Below are 15795 nucleotides of genomic sequence, written 5' to 3' on the forward strand. Positions count from 1 at the left end.
CTGGGTGTTGACTGAAGTCTTTTCAGTTTCTCTGCAAGCCTGTGAGTGAGAGGCTCCCCTGTAGTTTCAGGGATTGGGAATATCTTTAAAACTTTACAGTCAGACCAGACAAGACAACTGTAATGAAAAAACAGGTACTTTGCACTTACCTGTGAAATTCAGACATTTTGAAGTTGAAACTCAGCATAGCAATGCAATGTGATGCAAGACCCAGGGCCCGCAAACATCACCACAATCCTGGCTTGAAAATGAACAGATGAATAGATCCAGCCCCACCCCAGAAAGGAAAGCTACATTTGAAAGCATCAGTGCAAACTCCAGAAACAGAAAGCAGAAAGACTGGTTTGTTTTATTTTTTAAATATCAATATTGCTCAGTCACAGAATCCCCCAGTGGAAGCTCTCAGTGTTTCACACACTGTCCCGTCACACTGGAACCCACTTCTCATCCCGTGTGGGTCAGGGAGCTCCCTAATGCTGATCATCGACAGCACAGTGCAATGCAGCTGAAACACACACTGTCCCCTCGCACTGGAATCCTGTGTGGGTCAGGGAGCTCCCTAATGCTGAATCGTGGGCTCAACGACAGCACAGAAACACACACTGCAGGAAAAGCACCGTTCTTTTCTATTAAGTGTTTTTTAACCCCCCAAGCCCCCCCCCCCCCATTTTAAAAACCAAACAAAAAAGGTTGCACATGGAAAACTGAAACTTTATTAGAAACGAGTATTAGAAATGAGATTCTACTTTTTTGGGGTCCTTGTCAGTTTTCTTTGGCTCTTTGTCGCTGTTACTTCAGCAGCAGGTCGACTGGTGTCGAGTCTGTTTCCTATTCAAACACATTCTCAGAATATCAGATACAGCCTTTTCATCCAGTTAGCCACATTCAGCAAAAATAAACTCAAATGAAAAAAAAAGAAAACAATAAAACTATCACAAGGTCTTTTTCCCACGTCCAGCATTCTCAGGTTAATCTCAAGAGTCCCGATTGAACTGGCGAGGTGTGGAACAGCATTCCATACACTGCTGAAACCTGTTAAAGGTTTCAGATACAGAAATACCAATAGCACTGCATAGGGTCTCATGGGGGATAGCTTTAGCCTTGTACTCTCCTACCACTAGAGCACACTGCCGTTCCTTCCCTCAGAACATTCTGCTGAGTAGAGACTGAGAAAGCGCTGGACGGCTAGATTACACTAAGACTGGACTCTCTGTGCTTGCACTCTCCTTCTCCTCGTATGGGACTGGACGGGGAAGGGCCTGTTTGAACGGTCCTCCCATGGTGCTGGACGGGGGATCACTTGCGTTTGTGGAGGTCGACGGCAGCCTCCTCTCCGTACCACAGAGACAGCAGGATGATGAGATGGCAGGCGTGCAGCACAGCCGAGCTGTACACCGTGGAGGGATAGGTGTTCCAGGACAGCTCCACCAGCCCCAGGATCAGCACCCTGCAAACAGATATTCAATCACTGATCAAATCAGCACCTGCAAACAGATATTCAATCACTGATCAATCAGCACCCTGCAAACAGATATTCAATCACTGATCAATCAGCACCTGCAAACAGATAATCAATCACTGATCAATCAGCACCCTGCAAACAGATATTCAATCACTGATCAATCAGCACCCTGCAAACAGATATTCAATCACTGATCAATCAGCACCCTGCAAACAGATATTCAATCACTGATCAATCAGCACCTGCAAACAGATATTCAATCACTGATCAATCAGCACCCTGCAAACAGATATTCAATCACTGATCAATCAGCACCCTGCAAACAGTTATTCAATCACTGATCAATCAGCACCCTGCAAACAGATATTCAATCACTGATCAATCAGCACCTGCAAACAGATATTCAATCACTGATCAATCAGCACCCTGCAAACAGATATTCAATCACTGATCAATCAGCACCTGCAAACAGATATTCAATCACTGATCAATCAGCACCTGCAAACAGATATTCAATCACTGATCACCCTCTCAAAAGTGACATGCAATGCAGAGCAGATCACTTCTCCAATTAACTCCACAGGTACATTATTATTTTTATTATTATTATTTATTTCTTAGCAGACGCCCTTATCCAGGGCAACTTACAATTGTTACAAGATATCACATTATTTTTACATACAATTACCCATTTATATAGTTGGGTTTTTACTGGAGCAATCTAGGTAAAGTACCTTGCTCAAGGGTACAGCATCAGTGTCCCCCACCTGGGATTGAACCCACAACCCTCTGGTCAAGAGTCCAGAGCCCTGACCACTACTCCACACTGCTGCCATTAAACATACAAAAAGAATAAAGAAATAAAACTAGGACTGGTGCTTGATGCAAACATACTTCCAGAAAACATTTCAAATCAGTAATTTGAAATAAGGAAAATGACATTCACCTAGTTGATTATTTATTTTTACTGATTACAGCACTGCCCCTAGTAGCAAAACAGGAAATGACTGGCCTGTCTAAAATATCCCGTCTGGCCCCGGATCCACAAATAAAATGATGTGTTATACATAGAAAATGACTTGTGTAAAATCCTGGGACTGGAAGGACTCTTCTTAGTGCAGAATCCCATAGGGCTGTGGTGGGACTGTATTTAGCAGGGTTGTTTCATTGCACATGTGTTATCATCCTGGCACACGTCTCTGAATCAGAGGGGTCCTACCTGAGCAAGGGAGCCAGCTTTGTGACCCGGCCACTCCACAGCAGGTAGGGCAGCGTGTGGAAGTACCACACATAGAACTGGTAGTGCAGCGAGCGGCTGAAACACACCCCGATGAAGTTGGAGGTGAACAGCGTGTAGGTGATCTGTGCTGCGCTGTCAAGGAAGGGAAGTGGAACGATATGCAATGAGCGAGAAGACAGACAGACAGACACAGACAGACAGACAGGCAGACAGACAGACAGGCAGACAGGCAGGCAGGCAGACAGCCAGGCAGACAGGCAGGCAGGCAGACAGGCAAGCAGACATACATACATGACACGGCCACGTCTTAGTGATCTGAATCAGGCTCAAGTCTAAGCACTGAAGCCATGCCGGGAGACTCTGTAAATGAAACCCACTGTCTGAATTCCAGCAGTGCACCAATACAAGGATATGGTCAGCAGTGAGCTTCGGCGAGGTGTGTTTGCGCTGGGCTGGGTCCTTCAGCAGGGCGATGATGCTCTCCTCAGACCTGAAATACAACCAGGGGCACGGCTCAGTCCTGGGGCAGGGTGTGTGTGTGTGTGTGTGTGTGTGTGTGTGTGTGTGTGTGTGTGTGTGTGTGTGTGTGTGTGTGTGTGTGTGTGTATTATATATAGAGGCGAATCCTGCCAGTCCTGAAAGCAGCTCCCTGACTTTTCTGTGTGTGTGTGTGTGTGTGTGCGCGTGCGTGCGTGTGTATTATATATAGAGGCGAATCCTGCCAGTACTGAAAGCAGCTCCCTGACTTTTCTGTGTGTGTGTGCATGTATTATATATAGAGGCGAATCCTGCCAGTACTGAAAGCAGCTCCCTGACTTTTCTGTGTGTGTGTGCATGTATTATATATAGAGGCGAATCCTGCCAGTACTGAAAGCAGCTCCCTGACCTGTTCCAGCGGTAGAGAGTGAAGAGCAGCAGCATGGAGAGGTGCGCCCCCAGCAGGGCCAGGTGGAAATAGCGGCTGAGGAAGATCTCCTCCGGGAGGAAGCGCCAGTTCACAGTCCACTCGAAGAGGAACTGCCGGCCCAGGTCAAAGGAGCGGCTCACGTAGCCCAGCGGGTTCTCCAGCAGGAAGGGGAGGCCCAGCGCCACCTGGGGGCAAACAGAGCACAGCGTTCCACTTGGCAATAAAAAAAGTGACCAACTGCAGCTTACTTACACAAAATTACACACTACTGCTTACACACTATTACACACTATACCCAAGACAAGCAAGCTGCAGAATCTCTGTATTCACAGTAACTGTACCTGTATAGCTGCACAGAGGGAGAGCCTGGGGATGCTCCTCAGCAGCCCGAACTCACAGAGCAGCAGAAACAGCAGCCCGGGAGCGAACAGCAACACATTCATCTTCACAGACACTGCCAGACTGGAGGGAGGGGGACAGGGACAATGAGAGAGGAAGAAAGAGGCAGGGGCAGAGGGAGAGAGAGAGGCAGAAGGAGAGGGAGAGGCAGGGGCAGAGGGAGAGAGAGGCAGAAGGAGAGAGAGAGGCAGGGGCAGAAGGAGAGGGAGAGGCAGAAGGAGAGGGAGAGGCAGGGGCAGAGGGAAAGGGGGCAAGTTAATCAGGGCACTCCTTTCACAGACACTGCCAGACTGTGCAACAGGGGGAGGGGTACGCTAATCAATTAATAATTTAATCCTGTGAAACACGCTGGCATGCCCACTCCCTGTGTATTTTTAACCTGTTTCTAGACATATTTCTGCAGTGAAGGTGGCCTCCTGATGGTGAACTGCTATAACTGTTCTTATCCCCCTGTACCTTTTCAATTCCCCAGTGTACTACACTGAGTCCCCCTTTCACACTGCTGGCACTAACGTGTATCTGCATCATATTGCCTTGCGCTAACAGCCTCCCTGCAGCTCAGAGACCGCAGGACTTACCTGTAGAAGCAGCAGCCCAGCGTCCAGCGGCCATCCAGGAAGAGGTTGACCGCCACGAAGAGAAGCATCATGGCCACGGGGTCATTGAAGAGCCGCAGGATGAAGATGGAGTGGATCCGATAGGAGGCACAGCACATGAAGAAGAATACGAAGGGGGGCACCTGACGAACAGCATGAGGGTTAGGAGCAGCAGACAGGGAGTGTGGGAGAAACAGACAGGGAGTGTGGGAGAGACAGGCAGGGAGTGTGGGAGAGACAGGCAGGGAGGCAGGGAGTGTGGGAGAGACAGGCAGGCAGGGAGTGCGGGAGAGAGACAGGCAGGCAGGGAGGAGAGTGTGGGAGAGACAGGCAGGCAGGGAGGAGACTGTGGGAGGGACAGGCAGGCAGGCCGGCAGGGAGTGTGGGAGGGACAGGCAGGCAGGCAGGCCGACAGGGAGTGTGGGAGAGACAGGCAGGCAGGCAGGGAGTGAGACAGGCAGGGAGGAAGGCAAGGAGTGTGGGAGAGACAGGCAGGGAGTGTGGGAGAGACAGGCAGGGAGGCAGGCAAGGAGTGTGGGAGTGTGGCAAAGACAGAGGAACAGGGGAGTCTGGCAGACAGGCAGGCACAGAGACAGAGCTGTGACACAGGCAGGCCTTTCTTGTGCATGCAGATCAGACCAAATCTGAACAAATGCAAGAAGAAACTGAGCCACTCTGGACATTACAAAAGCAAAACAGACAAGAGAATTATTTCTCTTGTTCACAAATAAAGTGTATACAGATTTGCTTGAACCGTATAACAGGTTACAAGTAACAGAAAGCTTGTTTTGGGTCCTTGCTGACCTTGCTGGTGCGGAGGTAGATACGAAACACCAGGAGCAGCGTGATGAGGTAGAAGACAGCGAAGAGGTACTGACCCAGCCGAACATCCCTCCCCCGGCCAGTCACGTAGTACAGCACTGTGAAGATGTACACAAAGCCAGCTGGGTACCTGGGAAGAACAGAGCAACAGACTCAGGGACATGCGAGCACTGCAACACATACCAGAGCAACAGCATTCAGGGACATGCGAGCACAGCAACACATACCAGAGCAACAGGACTCAGGGACATGCGAGCACTGCAACACATACCAGAGCAACAGCATTCAGGGACATGCGAGCACAGCAACACATACCAGAGCAACAGCACTCAGGGACATGCAAGCACTGCAACACATACCAGAGCAACAGGACTCAGGGACATGCAAGCACAGCAACACATACCAGAGCAACAGGACTCAGGGACATGTGAGCACAGCAACACATACCAGAGCAACAGGACTCAGGGACATGCGAGCACAGCAACACCAGAGCAACAGGACTCAGGGACATGTGAGCACAGCAACACATACCAGAGCAACAGGACTCAGGGACATGCGAGCACAGCAACACATACCAGAGCAACAGGACTCAGGGACATGCGAGCACAGCCACACCTCACCACAGTCACTGCTTGCTCCCCAGGGACACAGAGCAGGGTGAACACGCTTTGGAATTCAGCTGCTGTAGCGACGGAGCTGTATAACCAGTGCACTGCACATGTGACCCCAGACTGACCCCTGAGCAACACCCTCTCATGCATACGTTTCAGGAAATCTTGCTGCCTGTATTAACATGGATTAGTGTGGAGATCCTGTGACTCAGTGAACAGTGAACAGCACAGCAGCTGCGGCAAAGAAACTCGCTCACTCTGAAAAAACACAAAGCGCTTTGCAACAGCTGCTCCACCTCCTTGTGATGTTTTTATTGAAGCACTGCGTTCAAATCTAAACCACGGTTAGTTCTACAACTCAGTGGCATAGTAGATTTGAGATCTAAGCACCTAGACACACTACTCCAGCGTAACAGCGGCGTGCAGTTTGAGTTCCTGTGCAGTGTTGAGAGTTGTATCTGTCAGTCAGCACTTACACCAAGGGGCCAGTGTCTCCTTTCAGCTGAGTGTAATCGTACGTTCCATTGATAACCCCCTCCACCTCATCCATGTAGGCTTTCCAATCAATCTCTGTATCTGAAAACACAACACAGCAGCTGGGCACTTACACACTGTACAGTATTGAGAGATACAAAGGGCAGCAGACTCCAGGGTACTGACTGGGACCTGATGCTTCCTTATTAGCACAATGGTCTCTCCAAAGTGAAATGTGTAGGAGAGTAGTCTGGGCTCTACAGTGCAACAGCAAAGCATGCATTATTCGCAAAGATAACCAGATTCTTCATCATAATTAAAGCTATACTGTATTTGGAATCCGTGTTGGAATACAAAAGCTCCCACAGATCATGTTTCTATTTGATTCTATTATTTTTCTAGCAGTTCTGAAACACAGCCCATGCTTGAATGGACAAGAGCAGCCACTGTAGCACGTGGGCAGCCTACAGTAGGTCTGAAGAGATACATTGATCTCACTATTTATACTTTCCAGATGAGCCAGTGCGGTGTTACTGTGCGTGCCGCACACACACACACGCACGCACTGACACGCACTGGTGTATTTCTAGAATCGACTGCACGGTTTCATGTGTATCGTGTGGATGCACAATGGAGGGGATCACGGCTCAAACAGACAGCAGCAGCAGTTTGGGAAGCGCGAGTCCAGCACCGCGGTAAAGTTAGCTCGACGCTCGATATTTGACATCATTAGTTTGATATTCTCACTGCATAGTGCATACAGACCCGGCATGTGGAAAAAGCCTTTTTTTAACCTTATTTACAGCCGCTATAGAGCTTTCAAAACAACTGGACATTAAGGAAGACTAATTGTGAATGATATCAAACTTATGTCGAATATTCGAACATCAAGCAACTTCAGTCCAGCTGCTGTGGAGGATTATGTGTGGGACACGGATAGGCACGCCGGCCACGCTACTCCGTGTGTTTGTACGTGTCACTGCAGTTACTAGATGCTGTGTTTTTGTTTGTTGTTTGTTAAAAACGAGTTGCACTGGGAGTTTCGTATCACAATGCAACAACGGTTTTCACTCGCCGCACTTCCTGATATCTGGATTTGCAGTTTTGCATTTCGCGGATTAGTTAAATAAACTATCTCCGTGGCAGCGGCTGTGCAAGGGAAGTACTCTTCTACAGCACTAGTGTCAGTACTGAGTGTGTATCGGGTGCAGTTTCACTTACATTCAACTCGGTGGATCACCCAGGCATTGATCCCGATCTCGGCGATCCAAAGTGCCGCGGTCACGAGCAGGGTATACTCGGGTTTGAACAGAACCCGCTGCTTATCCTTCCATAGAGCGCGCAGGGTCCCCCAAATCGGAGATGGGGGTCCCGCAGATCTCTTTCTCGCACCTCCTGCTCCAGCTGCCATCTCTCTGATTGACTCCTCGCTCTCTGCAGCCCACAGTGTCACGGCATAAAGTATCCCCCTCAGAAACACTTCCTGTGGCCGGGTCTGTAACTTACCCAGCCTTGTCGTGCCGTATTAATGGAGTGACGTTTCGCACGTTAACCAACGAATCTGTAGCCATTAAACTACACTACATCTTCACCTACCATGTGCCCAAAGAATTAAAAAAAGACGAAGAAAAGACAGGTACAGCCTCCGGTAGGCGGCGCGTATCAGCTTTGCACTTCCGGATGCTCCACGTGTGCATTTAAAGCCGGCTGACTCGCTGTCACTGAGTTGTTCGTGTTGTCCGCTTTTGGGGGTTCTGTCTAGCAGTGTCAATTTGTACTGCAAAAGGTCGCTGCCTTTGTTGCCAGTTTTTTGCTCAGATCTACAGAGGGAGGTGCTGTTCTGTCATCAGAGCGTCCCGTGCAGCTCTTTGTGTCTGCTCACGTGTGGAATCGCGGCGTTGTGCAACACCGGTAATACAGGAAAGCAGCACATTTTATCAAACAAGAACTGACAATGGAGCATTTGCCCGATAGCAACTCCAGATACAAAGACGTGGATTACTGGGACGAGAGGTACAAGCACGAAGAGTCGTTCGAGTGGTTTGGGAATTTCTATAACTTCAAACACTTACTGGAGCTGCATGTGGGCAAAGAAGACAGGATACTGGTGCTCGGTATGTACACGTGTCTGTATCTTTTACAGTAGAACGCGTGCGTGTTACAGTAGAACGCGTGCGTGTTACAGTAGAACGCGTGTTACAGCAGTACGCGTGCGTGTTACAGCAGTACGCGTGCGTGTTACAGCAGTACGCGTGCGTGTTACAGCAGTACGCGTGCGTGTTACAGCAGTACGCGTGCGTGTTACAGCAGTACGCGTGCGTGTTACAGCAGAACGCGTGCGTGTTACAGCAGAACGCGTGCGTGTTATAGCAGTACGCGTGCGTGTTACAGTAGAACGCGTGTTACAGCAGTACGTGTGAGTGTTAGGGGGAGGGTCCCATTTACTTCTAGCAGCCTAGCTTATGTTGCATTTCTCCGAGGCTGTTTTAAGAATATATATATATATGATATGTGTTTGTTGTTTGCGCTTTACCCTCAGAACTTCAAATCACATTTCACCTTCCATTTTCATGTATTTCAAACACATTTTCCATCCGACTAGTAAACCAATGCGGGTTTCACTGGAGTCTAACTCTCATACATGCAGGGTCTCCGTGGTCAACCAGACTCTCCGACACTAATAGGGAATGCCTGTAGAACCAAGTCCTTGCTCCACACCAGCATAATAAGCGTATCTGCTATCTCTCAGAATCTCTGCTAAACATACACGAAGTGGGGATGAAGTAACGAGACTACTTGCAATAGCACTTTTATACCACAAGGTGTCAGTGTAATAACGCGCCTGGGAAATCCGGCAGATACTCCGGATAGTTTACATGCAAATATTATAATATTACATATACAGTGCAAACCGCTTGCGCCAGAGTGCTGTGATACCCCTTACGCGCAAGTGTGCATGCTGTAATGTAAAATTAAATGTATTGGTTGGTGGGTAGTAATAAGCAATCAGCCCTCAGTAGACTGTATAGAAATATTTAGTATACTTGTCAACTCCACCAGAGGGCAGTGTTGCTCTGTCTTCTCTTCAGCACGCAAAGCAAGGCAGGCTGTATTGTGATTAGCACGAGTGAGGTTTACAGTTTGTGTCAGAGTGACTGGGGTTTTTCTAATGGTCCATTGCAGCAATGCACATAGCCCCCACTGATCTCTATGCTGTTTTCATGTTTTATGTGCTTAGCGTTTTATATTGGTGTATAGGTCTATCTATCAGCACTGATCTCTATGCTGTTTTCATGTTTTATGTGCTTAGCGCTTCATATTGGTGTATAGGTCTATCTATCAGGTGCTTGCTGCTTACGACGGAGTGCAGTTTGTTTTTATATAATCATTATTTGAAGAGTGGCAAAGCTGAAAACACACACACATAGTTGGGCTTCCACTTGCTGTCACATTTCTTCTGAAGGACTGTGATCCTAAAACCGCTGTGCCATGACACACACGCACACACACTAACGCACACACAAACACACACTGACACCAACACACACACACACACACACACACACACTGACACCAACACACACACACACACACACACTGACACAAACACACACACACACACATACACACACACACACACACACTGACACCAACACACACACACACACACACACACACACACACACACACGATTATATGAGACAGTCTTTCCTGAGGGGGACATGAAGGGCAGTGAAGAGGTTATGACTATTTTAACAAGCAAGCACACATTCTGCACAAATCCTTTTAAGAAAACCAGCTGCGTCAAGATAGAGTTCTCTTGTCTGTATTGCCGTGAAGCAGGCATGCTGTGATAGGATATCGAATGGAAAGATGTTTAAATGAATGTGAAAGAAGACCTGGAAATGAGCGCTTTTCTGATGTCACAGACTGGGATCAAGTATTGCATTGCTCTCCATGAGTACTGCTCTGAAACTGTGTGCACAGCACGTTGATGTGTTCAGACATGCGTTGGAGAAACATCCCTCCAGCCTGGTTGCATTGATTACAAATTCAATGAGAGTTTGACACGAGTTCTGAGTGCAGCAGAGGCAAGCCAGTCCATCTGCATGAAAAATGGCTGCTTTAATAATGAACATTGATTTGAATTGGGGTTACACTTTTGATTGCAAAGACCATGGCTCGCTTTTCAATAAGGCTTCATTGATGGAACTCGTTTTGGGGGGGGTTCTATTGCACGTTACTGCGCTGTTGAATGACTTTAATGTGACCGTGTCTGTCCATGACTGGCTCTTCAATTGAACTGAAACAAGGATCGGGCTGCTTTGAATGAGGGTGGCTGTCCAGGGCAGGGAGTAACTGTTTGTGATCTGGTTTTAATGTGGTGTGTATTGAGGGGAGTGAGTAACTGATGTGTTCTAGAACTGGAATTCTGTATACAGTGCATGTTCTTCTTATTTTATAGAAATTTACGTTTCAGATTTAATTATTTTCTCCCAGTTTGGAATGGCCAATTATTTTATTATACTCAGCTCACCGCTACCACCCCTGCCCTGACTCGGGAGGGCGAAGACGAACACACACTGTCCTCTGAAGCGTGTGCCGTCAGCCGACCGCTTTTTTTCACACTGCAGACTCGCCATGCAGCCACCCAAGAGCTACAGTGTCAGAGGACGACGCAGCTCCGGGCAGCTCAACACAAAAATAGGAGGAGTGGCAAACACTGTTGCAAAGGAATAGCCTGGACTCGAGCTTGCGACGTCCAGACTATTGGGCGCATCCTGCACTCTACGCAAGTGCTCTTACTGGATGCGCCACTCGGGAGCCCCACAGTGCATGTTTTCTGAGTTTTAGGATGGGGGGGGGGGTGTTGAATGAGGAGGAGGAGGATGGCAGTGTTGGAGGATGGGGAGTGTTGAAAGAGGATGTGGGTTGAAGGAGGATGGGGCTATTGAATGAGGAGGATGGGGGTGTTGGATGAGGAGGAGGATGGAGGTATTGAAGGAGGATGGGGGTGGGGGGTGTTTGAAGGAGGATGGGGGTGTTTGAAGGCGGATGGGGGTATTTGAAGGAGAAGGAGGATGGGGGGTGTTGAAGGAGAAGGAGGATGGGGCGGTGTTGAAGGAGGATGGGGGGTGTTTGAAGGCGGATGGGGGGGTGTTGAAGGCGGACGGGGGTGTTGAATGAGGAGGAGGATGGGGGTGTTTGAAGGAGGATGGGGTTGTTGAATGAGGAGGAGGATGGGGCGGTGTTGAAGGAGGATGGGGGTGTTTGAAGGCGGATGGGGGGGTGTTGAATGAGGAGGAGGAGGATGGGGGTGTTTTGAAGGCGGATGGGGGTGTTGAATGAGGAGGAGGATGGGGGGTGTTGAAGGAGGATGGGGGTGTTGAATGAGGAGGAGGATGGGGGGTGTTTTGAAGGCGGATGGGGGTGTTTGGCGGAGAAGGAGGATGGGGCGGTGTTGATGGAGAATGCTGTTCTTTCTGCAGTTCCGCTCCATGCTATTGTGCATTCAGGTCAGCGTTCCTTGTGAATGGAGATTGCCTTCGATCTCAGTCAGCTCAGCAAGCAAATGGAACCCTCCCTGCTCCAGGCAGGCAGGCGCTCGGAATACTAACTGCGTTTCCCGGGCAACAGAGTGGATAACGGATTGGTCTGGCACCGATCAGCACTCACGTAGAGGGAGCGCTGTGTGAGGGGATTGCCATTGTTAATGGTTAAATTTATCTAGGGCTTTTATACAGCTTTTCAAAAGCACATTACGTAACACAAAAAAACCCCGAAAATATGTTTATTTGCCGTAAGACGCAATCTTGTGTTGGCGGAGGACTGGACGGGGGATTATTAATAATAATAATAATAATAAGTTTAACATAGACTTGGACATAAACAGAGATCACATAATCCGTATTGTCTGTGTGTATCTGTGTAGTTTGTCATAGCGTATTTTGTGTGTGTGTGTGTGTGTGTGTGTGTGGTGACAGTGCTGGTCACCACACACACAGGAAAAGTGTGCACAGTGCTGGTCATCACACCACAGTGCTGGTCACCACACCACAGTGCTGGTCAAGGCTGGGATCGCCCTTGAGAGTGAGTGGTGTCCGGCAGGGCTACCAGAATGATCATATACAACATGGTGCTCACCCAGAGCAGCTATGTTATACAGTGTGTGTGACTCTCATCTAGCTTTAGTCTACTCCTTTTGCCTGTTTTTATAATGGCAAACTGTTCAAGCTTTTCTGTAAGGGCTGCTCTGGTTTGACTACAGATACGATCAGTCTGTCAAATCCTGATTATAATAATATGCAATTTTTCTCCAGTAAATATGAGAGCTGTCAGTTAGAAGGAAAAACTATTTGGTGTGTGTCAGAAAGGAAAGGAGACGAGTGTTGCTGACAGAAGCAGGTCATTAGAAGCAGCTTCTGCAGGATCCCTTTCTGCTTTTAATAAGCGAGAGCAGCACCTTTTCTTTTTTCCAACTGCATCTAAAATGCTGGCAGCGCTTGTGTTCGTTTTTAGGTTCCATATTAAACGTTTCGCTTTCAAAACCTTCTCTCTGTTACTCAGTATTTGGGCCGCTAGCTTCTCTAATTAGGGGTTTGTATTGTTTTACGCATGGCTTCACAGCACGGTCTCAATCTGCTTTTGTTTTTATTTATAATAATTTTTCCTTTTTTTGGACTTGAGCCATATAATATAAAACCTGCATTCAAAACAAACCTATTTCTTATGGGCTCCAGGTCCTAAAAATGAATAAAGACACAATCAACACAGATGACCTCAAAGTCTCAAACTGTGCCTATGCCTCCTCGGGGAGTTCATATCATTGCCACAGATGCCAGTGCAGGTTGAGTGTGGTGTAAGATCCCAGTGCTGTAGGTGTCAGCCCTTTCTCAAATAGCACTGCATGCAGATTCGGGAGAGACTTTCCACACAACTTCACAGTGCTTTTCAAAACACTTTTTCTTTTGCTTAATCTGTGTTTTTATTTCTCCTTGACTTTCTCTTAGCTTCAGGTAGTAATTGCAGTGCAGTTTGAGCTTCTCACAGTCTGTATTCAGAGTGCCATTTTACCTGATAACTTTCATAGTTTTAATCAGTGATCACTGAGGCTGAGAACAGTATTGACCGGATGACTATTGTATAACTAGAACGTCTGTAACTCGGTAGTGATTCAGTGGTGTATTCTTGGTCTCAACATGTAATATTGTATTTGTATGAATTAAATACATATAAAACCATTTTGGATGTATTTTATTTTAGTCACGTTTAGGGATGATCCTCTTTTTTGATCCTCCATCCAGACTGATTAAATGCTTTTACAGAAAGCATTTAAAGAGGTGAAGCACAACCCTTTAAAAACAATTGCTAGTATATTAGCCAGGATTTAGGATAAGAGAGCAGATGCCAGATGTGCACAACCAGAGACGTTGAAAGCATGTGGGATACAACAGCGGCGCAGTTTAACCTTCACAGAAATGCTTTCCATGAGAGGGAATGAGCCGATCCACTGACAATTCAATAAACCTTTTATACACCCTGAGATCACCAAGTCATCCATCAGCTTGAAGTCCATCTGAAACCGCTGTTGTCTTTCCCATGAAAAGAGCTTCCTCACCATTGGCCACCATTGGGTTGAGATGCAGTGAATGAGATGTGCAGGTGCCTGCACTGTGTGGGTTGAGATGCAGTGAATGAGCTGTGCAGGTGTCTGCACTGTGTGGGTTGAGATGCAGTGAATGAAATGTGCAGGTGCCTGCACTGTGTGGGTTGAGATGCAGTGAATGAGCTGTGCAGGTGTCTGCACTGTGTGGGTTGAGATGCAGTGAATGAGCTGTGCAGGTGTCTGCACTGTGTGGGTTGAGATGCAGTGAATGAGCTGTGCAGGTGTCTGCACTGTGTGGGTTGAGATGCAGTGAATGAGCTGTGCAGGCGTCTGCACTGTGTGGGTTGAGATGAAGTGAATGAGCTGTGCAGGTGTCTGCACTGTGCTCCTCAAACCATTCAAGCCTGACCCCTCTTGCCTGGTGGATAGGCACTTGTATTGTCTTGGCAGTACCCACTCCCATCTGAAACAATGGAAGCATGGCATTCAGAACAGCAGCTGCTACCACGTTACTCTGTCATTGCCCTACCATTGGATGAGGCCCATGCCATGACAAACTGGAAACCAATCCATGGCCAAATGTGTTTAAGCTGTTTGACCACGTACTACAGCAGGGAGGGGAAGAAGACATGCCTGTGTGACCCATTCTGTCGTTTCCTCGGTATGCTGTGCCTAATTAAGCACACAGTAAAACCTGGAATGGCTCAAATGCAGGGAACGGACAAAAATGCTGACCCAGTGCTGACCACAGGGAGTTTGTCCAGAGACTGTTGGTGTGTAATAATCACAAGCGTACTGTTTGTGTTTTTGTGACGTGGGTGGAATTCATCTTCCGAGACAGAGAAATGAAATTGCAATAACTTCCTGATTTATGTATGATCACTGATCTGGGGTGTGGTTAACCTGAGATCACAGGGTTCTGTCCACCTGGGCTTCACACTCTGCTGTGTTTGAAGGACGCTGTTGCTGGTTCTGTTGCTCCTGGGCTTCACACTGTGCTGTGTTTGCAGGATGCTGTTGCTGGTTCTGTTGCTCCTGGGCTTCACACTGTGCTGTGTTTGCAGGACGCTGTTGCTGGTTCTGTTGCTCCTGGGCTTCACACTGTACTGTGTTTGCAGGACGCTGTTGCTGGTTCTGTTGCTCCTGGGCTTCACACTGTGCTGTGTTTGCAGGACGCTGTTGCTGGTTCTGTTGCTCCTGGGTTTCACACTGTACTGTGTTTGCAGGATGCTGTTGCTGGTTCTGTTGTTCCTGGGCTTCACACTCTGCTGTTGCTGTCAGGGTTGTTCTTGTGTGCATGGGAGTGTGAAAGCAATCCCCTTGAGCCCCCAGTTATTCTATCCGCTCTGGCAGGAGTGCACCGTGGCTTTGCATGGATGACAGTTTGTCAATTTGATACAAGAGCCGGAATTGCTATCTAATTAATTACATTGCTGGATGATACAGAGCTGGGAGTTTCATTTGTCAAGGATAGACGTTTTATTATTTTACCCCCACCACCTCACCCCATAGTGTTGTGTTTTTTTTTGTTTGTTTGTTTGTTTGTTTTTTTTTAATAAGGAATATATTGAGCCAGAACACAGCTTTTGAGGTTCAGTCTCGCCTTCTGTGTGGAACAAGACAGTCTATGTTGGAGCTCAGATTTAAAGAGAGAAAGGACTTGTATCCCTGTCCTGGG

General features: G+C 47.8%; 2 protein-coding genes across 3 annotated transcripts in view; one reads left to right on the top strand and one right to left on the bottom strand.

The window, feature by feature from the left end:
• Nucleotides 1-690: 690 nt before the first annotated feature.
• Nucleotides 691-8085, bottom strand: alg3 (ALG3 alpha-1,3- mannosyltransferase). Of its 2 annotated transcripts, none has more exons than XM_059034254.1 (9): nt 7733-8085; nt 6514-6613; nt 5409-5556; nt 4587-4747; nt 3951-4071; nt 3589-3794; nt 3115-3192; nt 2682-2825; nt 691-1447 (listed from the first exon to the last, which is right to left on the bottom strand). In XM_059034254.1, exons 1-9 carry the CDS (start codon nt 7920-7922, stop codon nt 1297-1299), a joined length of 1299 nt encoding a protein of 432 aa, XP_058890237.1. In that variant the 5' UTR covers nt 7923-8085; the 3' UTR covers nt 691-1296. The 2 variants fall into 2 exon arrangements, with proteins under 2 accessions (XP_058890237.1, XP_058890238.1); XM_059034255.1 differs by having other exon boundaries at nt 1306-1447; nt 2682-2834; nt 3080-3192.
• Nucleotides 8086-8232: 147 nt separating this feature from the next.
• Nucleotides 8233-15795, top strand: part of ece2a (endothelin converting enzyme 2a) — a 49427-nt gene continuing 41864 nt past the window's right edge. Inside the window, exon 1 of the mRNA XM_034029161.3 lies at nt 8233-8625. Coding sequence (XP_033885052.1) covers nt 8466-8625 — 160 coding nt within the window. The 5' untranslated portion in view covers nt 8233-8465. The remainder of the gene's footprint in view (nt 8626-15795) is intronic.

Source organism: Acipenser ruthenus, chromosome 12 (genome assembly GCF_902713425.1).
Source record: "Acipenser ruthenus chromosome 12, fAciRut3.2 maternal haplotype, whole genome shotgun sequence".
NCBI classification, from domain to species: Eukaryota; Metazoa; Chordata; class Actinopteri; order Acipenseriformes; family Acipenseridae; genus Acipenser; species Acipenser ruthenus.

Bases quoted from the DNA above. Each gene is read 5' to 3' on its own strand.
- alg3 (XM_059034254.1), bottom strand. From the start codon at position 7,922: ATGGCAGCTGGAGCAGGAGGTGCGAGAAAGAGATCTGCGGGACCCCCA. The intron at 5,557-6,513 runs GTAAGTGCTGAC...TGTTCTTCCCAG, and splicing joins GGAGACACTGGCCCCTTGGT to GTACCCAGCTGGCTTTGTGT. The intron at 4,072-4,586 runs GTAAGTCCTGCG...CCCTCCCTCCAG, and splicing joins CTGGGCTGCTGCTTCTACAG to TCTGGCAGTGTCTGTGAAGA.